This window comes from Lepidothrix coronata, unplaced genomic scaffold (genome assembly GCF_001604755.1).
Source record: "Lepidothrix coronata isolate B3197 unplaced genomic scaffold, Lepidothrix_coronata-1.0 Scaffold302, whole genome shotgun sequence".
Taxonomy (NCBI): domain Eukaryota; kingdom Metazoa; phylum Chordata; class Aves; order Passeriformes; family Pipridae; genus Lepidothrix; species Lepidothrix coronata.
The window spans coordinates 252,034-258,291 of record NW_016690482.1 but is presented as its reverse complement, the minus strand read 5'-3'; the positions used below and the strand labels follow the sequence as shown (position 1 = coordinate 258,291).

General features: G+C 52.5%; 1 protein-coding gene across 1 annotated transcript in view; it reads right to left on the bottom strand.

Moving 5' to 3' along the window:
- Nucleotides 1–6,258, bottom strand: part of RHPN1 (rhophilin Rho GTPase binding protein 1) — a 42,405-nt gene that overhangs the window by 4,731 nt on the left and 31,416 nt on the right. Inside the window, exons 8-10 of the mRNA XM_017837376.1 lie at nt 3,923–4,117; nt 3,579–3,655; nt 1,236–1,382 (exon numbers count right to left, since the gene is read on the bottom strand). Coding sequence (XP_017692865.1) covers nt 1,236–1,382; nt 3,579–3,655; nt 3,923–4,117 — 419 coding nt within the window. The remainder of the gene's footprint in view (nt 1–1,235; nt 1,383–3,578; nt 3,656–3,922; nt 4,118–6,258) is intronic.

Genomic DNA, 6,258 nt, shown 5'->3' with positions numbered 1-6,258 from the left:
CCCATATTTCAGTTTGAAGCCATTCCCCCTTGTCCTGTCCCTCCATCGCTCATCCAAATTCCCTCTCCAGCTCTCCTGGAGCCCCTTTAGGCACTGGAAGGAGCTCAAAGGTCTCCCTGGATCCCTCCTTTCTCCAGGTTGAAGAAAGGACACAACTTTGGTCCATAAATAGTCTTGGAGAAGATTTTGGTCTCCCAAAAAAAGGATGTGATCCTGCTGTTCAGATCCTGTGCTGTTACAGAGATTCCAGCCTCTGGATGGCTGGTGGATGCTGAGGGAGCTGGGAGACCTTTTGGGCATCCCATCAGGATTCTCTGGGATCTGCTGGATAAAAAGTTGCCCTCCTACCCCATAAAGCCCCCACAGTGAGTGTTCAGTGAGACAACCTGTTTTGCAGACTTGCCATCCTGTTCCCTCCATCCTCACATCCCAAAAATGAGGGATAAGGCAGCTGGGTGGGCAGCCAGCAGTTAAAATCTGAGCAAACCTCCCTGTTTTGCCCTAAAAATTCATCTCAGTTGTTCCCTGACACCCACCTGCAACCCCCAGCTTGGGATCCTGCAGGGATGAGTCTCCACCTGAGCTCACCAAGACCTAAAACCAGCTGGTATCCCTCAAAACACCTCAATTCTAGGATGGGAAGAGCAGGAACCTGGGATACTCACGGCAGCGAAGCCCCCCAAGAATCCAGGCTGGAATGTGGCAGGGATGAACTCACTGATGCAGTTCTAAGATCTAAAACCACCTGGTATCCCTCAAAAAACACTTCAATTCCAGCATGGGAATAGCAGGAATCTGGAATAATCAGCATCCCAGGGAAGCCAGGCTGGGATCCTGCAGGGATGAGTCTCCACCTGAGCTCACCAATGAAGTTCTAGGACCCAAAACCACTTGGTATCCCTCAAAAACCCCCTCAATTCCAGTATGTGAATAACAAGACCCTGGAATAATCAGCCCCTTGGGAACCCAGGCTGGAATCCTGCAGGGATGAGCCTCCACCTGAGCTCACCAAGACCTAAATCCCCCTTGTATCCCTCAAAAAACCCCCAAATTCCAGCATGGGAATAGCAGGAACCTGGAATAATCAGCCCCCCCTGGGAACTCAGGCTGGGATCAGGCAGGGATGAGTCTCCACCTGAGCTCACCAATGAAGTTCTAAGACCCAAAACCACTTGGTATCCCTCCCAAACCCCCTCAATTCCAGCCTGGGAATATTGGGAAGCTGGGATACTCACGGCAGCGCAGCCCCCCGGGATGACGCCGGCGATGAGGACGGGGGAGTCTCCTCTCAGGGTGAACCCAAATCCGTTCTCTCCCCTCCTCAGGTGGACTCTCCTGGCTGGATACCACTTGTTTTTGGCAGAGAAGACCGACAGGGGTCCCTGGGGTGAGGCAGAAAACATGGAAAGCACCTCTTGGTGCAGGAACAACTTCCCCAAGGATACGCAGCCTTGGAATTCCAGGGATGGAGAGGGGGCAGGGGAAGAAATTCCCTGTTTTGAAGGGAAAAAAACCCATCATCCAAGGTGGGATGAGGGAGGTTGAGGGGCTTTATCACTGTCTGGCTCTGGGAAATGCTGGGGGTGGTCCAGGTCATCTCTTCAGGGGCTGTTTCCCCTCAAATCTTTCCTCTTTTCATTTTTTTTTCCTACTTTTCCATTCCCACAGGACCTGTTCAAGGGCAGAGATGTTCAACGTCTCCTTGGGGTGCCCAACGACAACAGAGCCAGACCCCACAGAAACCCCAAAGCTCAGTCCTGAACCCCAGTCCTGTTTCCCAAGATCCCAAAAACCTAAAAGGATCGGGATAAAGCTCCAGTGGGATTTTCCTGCTGCCTCTCAAAATCTTCCTCTCAAGGCTCCCTTGGGTCAAACCCACCCACACGGAGGAGGGTGTGAGTGGTGGTCCAGGTCACCTCTTCAGGGGACATTTCCCCTCAAATCTTTCCTGTTTTCCTGTCTTTTTTCCTTCTTTTCCATTCCTGCAGGAGTAGAATATCCCTGCCTGCCCTGGGGCTGTTCAAGAGCAGAGGACAACCTCTCCTTGGGGTGCCCAGTGACAGCACAGCCAGACCCCACAGAAACCATGAAGCCCCACAGAAACCCCACAGCTCAGTCCTGAACCCCAGTCCTGTTTCTCAAGACCCCACAAACCTAAAAGGATCGGGATAAAGGTCCAGTGGGATTTTCCTGCTGCCTCCTGCCCCACCAACCTTCCTCTGGGGGCTCCCTTGTGTCCTTCTTGGGTCCAACCCACCCACATGGAGGAGGGTGGGAGTGGTGGTCCAGGTCACCTCCTCAGGGCCTGTTTCCCCTCAAAATCTTTCCTATTTTCCTGTCTTTTTCCTTCTTTTCCATTCCCGCAGGAGCAGAATATCCCTGCCTGCCCTGGGACTGTCCAAGAGCAGAGACAACCTCTCCTTGGGGTGCCCAGGGGGTGGGGACAGCAGAGCCAGACCTCACAGAAACCCCAAAGCTCAGCCCCAGACCCCAGTCCTGTTCCCCAAGATCCCACAAACCTAAAAGGATCGGGATAAAGCCCCAGTGGGATTTTCCTGCTGCCTCCTGCCCCACAAACCCTTCTCTCAAGGCTCCCTTGGGTCAAACCCACATGGAGGAGGGTGTGAGTGGTGGTCCAGGTCACCTCTTCAGGGGACATTTCCCCTCAAATCTTTCCTGTTTTCCTGTCTTTTTTCCTTCTTTTCCATTCCTGCAGGAGTAGGATATCCCTGCCTGCCCTGGGGCTGTCCAAGAGCAGAGGACAACCTCTCCTTGGGGTGCCCAGTGACAGCACAGCCAGACCCCACAGAAACCACAAAGCCCCACAGAAACCCCAAAGCTCAGTCCTGAACCCCAGTCCTGTTCCCCAAGACCCCACAAACCTAAAAGGATCGGGATAAAGCTCCAGTGGGATTTTCCTGCTGCCTCCTGCCCCACAAACCTTCCTCTCAAGGCTCCCTTGGGTCCTTCTTGTGTCAAAACCACCCACATGGAGGAGGAGATGAGGTGATGGTCCAGGTCACCTCTTCAGAGGACATTTCCCCTCAAATCTTTCCTGTTTTCCTGTCTTTTTTTCCTTTTTTTTCCATTCCCATAGGAGCAGAATATCCCTGCCTGCCCTGGAGCTGTCCAAGAGCAGAGGACAACCTCTCCTTGGGGTGCAGCACAGCCAGGCCCCACAGAAACCCCAAAGCTCTGAACCTCAGTCCTGTTTCCCAAGACCCCACAAACCTAAAAGGATCGGGATAAAGCTCCAGTGGGATTTTCCTGCTGCCTCCTGCCCCACAAAAACCTTCCCCTCGAGGCTCCCTTGGGTCAACCCCCCCCCCCAAAATGCCCGTGCCAGCTCCCAGAGGAGCTCGGTGACCCATTTAGGTCTCACAGAGCCAGATCTGTGCCCTCCCAACTCTCTTCCTGCCTGCGAGGAGGCGGCTCATCCTCCTTGGAAAGCTGCCCTGGCAGAGGGAGAAGAGGCTGGGGGAGGAAGAAAGGCAGGCAAAGCAGAGCATGCAGGGGAGGAGGAGGAGGAGGGGATGTTTGCTCCCTTGGGATATCCTTGATCCTGGAGCTGGACTTACCAGCCTGTGGAAGAGGTCGGTCACCTTCACCTGGGAGAAGTTGGGGGGTTTGATTTCGGGCTTCTGGTGGGTTTTGGCTGAGAAAAAACACACAGAGGGGGTGACCTCAGAGGGGATGTGGAGGCAATTTCTACCTCCACATCTCCCAAGGTGGGAACTGTAAGAACCGGGACCTGCTCAGGCAGCAGAGAATCCTGGAACGGTCCGGGTTAGGCGGGAATTTAAAGAACCCCCCCTGCCACGCCACGAACTCACTGTGGACCTTCCCCACCCCAGGAAAAAAATCCCAAAAACCCCCTCCCCAGCTGCACCACCCCCCCAAAAAGAACTCCCACCCCACTCACGGTGGATGTCTGGGGCATCTCCCGTCTCGAAGAAATCCTCCTCGTGGTCGATCTCCGAGTATTTGCTCAGGGAGCGCTTGTGGGCGAAGGACAGGACCTCCTGCAGGATGTCCATCTTCCTGAGGATCTTGCACAACCCGTGGATCCTCATGGCCTCCTCGTGCTTCATGATGGCTTTTTTCAGGTGAGCTTTGCCTGCCAGGGAGGGAGGGAGCAGAGGGATCTCGGTCGGTCGGGAGCGGAGCGGCTCCGGCGCCGTTCCCGCTGCCTACGGATGGGGAGCAGCTTCCCCGGGCTGTGACACCCTGAGTGACTCAGGGACAGCCCAGTCACGTTCCCAGCCTGCTGGGTGCTCTAAATGGGGTCGTTCCCAGCCCCTCAGCTCGAGCCCTCCATGGAGGGCTGGGAAGGGACCTTGAAGGGTGACCTACTTGGCTCCCCCGGCGCCGGAGCCGGCAGATGTTCCTGAAAACCGGTGTCGTGCCGCCCCCGAAGTCCCTCCTAAAGCTTAACCTCAATCTCCTCCTGCAAATTAACTTCTCTCTGTGCCTTGCCTCCCATGGGAACTGGGAAGGTGGAGAACAACCCAGCCCCATCCTCCTGGAACAGCCTTTGGGGAAGGTGCAACAACTCTCCCTGTTTTCCAGGCTAAGCCAAGCCTTGTCCTTGCCCTGCAGGTCCGGGAGCGGGAACGCGGAGAACGACCCGGCCCCGTCCCTCCTGGCTCAGCCTTTGGGAAGATGCAGCAGCTCTCCCTGTTTTCCAGGCTAAGCCAAGCCTTGTCCTCGCCCTGCACGTCCTCTCTTCATCCTCTTCATCACCTCTTTGCTCCTCCCCACTTGCCTTCCACAGGTTTCGACCCTCCTCGGGAAAAGGATGCGGTGGGAAAACAGCCAGAGGAGCTGAAATCATGGTAACCCACGGATATCAGAGCAAACATCTCCTCTGCCACAGACTGCAACCAAGGCACCCGTTTCCAAGGCTTAAACTCCCAAAAAAAGCTCTCTCCGGGTGCGTACGCGTCGCTTGGAAACACGTGGGCCTGGAAAAGCGTTTCAGGCTCGGGACACAAGGGGGCAACAGAAACCAGGGAGAGGATCCAAGGATCGACTTTGCTCCAAGCTCCGGAGAAACGCAGTCGGTGCAAGTTCTAACGGAGGGAATGTTTTGGGGTCGGATGGAAAACAGAGAGGAGGAGACTTCCCACGAAAAAAATCGTTAGCAACGGTATCAGTTCTATTTTAGCAAAGCACTTGATGGCAGCGAGGAACAACTGTGGAACTATGGGGGATAATAATAATAATAATCAAGGAGTTAAGGAATGGGTTGGGTTGGAAGGGAGCGGAAAGATCATCCAGTTCCAATCCTCTGTCGTGGGCAGGGACACCTTCCACTAGCCCAGGTTGATCCACTCTGGCCTTGGGTACTTCCAGGGATGGGGCAGCCACAGCTTCTCTGGGAATTCCATTCCAGCCCCTCACCACCCTCCCAGCCAAGAATTCCTTCCCAATATCCCATCTAACCCTGGGAAACCATTCCCTGTGTCCTGTCCCTCCATCCCTTGTCCCAAGTCCCTCTCCAGCTCTCCTGGAGCCCCTTAAGGCCCTGGAAGGGGCTCCAAGGTCTCCCCAGAGCCTTTTCTCCAGGCTGGACAGGGAAGAAGAATTTCTTCCTAATATCCAGTCTAAATGTACCCTCCTTCAGCTTAAAGCCATTCCCTCACATCCTATCACTGCATAAAATAACAAAAATAAGAATTTAAATAAGAATTAAAAATAAGAAAATAAAATTTAAAAAAACTAATAACAATAATAACCAAGAGGAATAGAGGAATATGAGGGATAGGAGAATATGAGGGATAGGAGAATATGAGGGATAGGAGAATATGAGGGATAGGAGAATATGAGGGATAGGAGAATCTAAAGAATAGAAGAATCTAAAGAATAGAAGAATCTAAAGAATAGAAGAATCTAAGGGATAGGAGAATCTAAGGGATAGGAGAATCTAAGGAATAGGAGAATATAAGGAATAGGAGAATATAAGGAATAGGAGAATATGAAGAATAGAAGAATCTAAAGAATAGAAGAATAAATATAAGGAATAGAAAAATATAAGGAATAGGAAAATATAAGGAATAGGAAAATATAAGGAATAGAAAAATACAATGAGTAGAAAAATATAAGGAATAGAGGTTGGCCTTGGAAGTTGTGCAAGCTTTTGGCTTCACCCTACTAAAGATGATGGAATACGTCTGATAAAACACAATCTTATGAGATCAGGAGACAAGGGAAGAGGGGAATAAATATCCCAAGGAGATGATTTTAGATCGGAAGAGC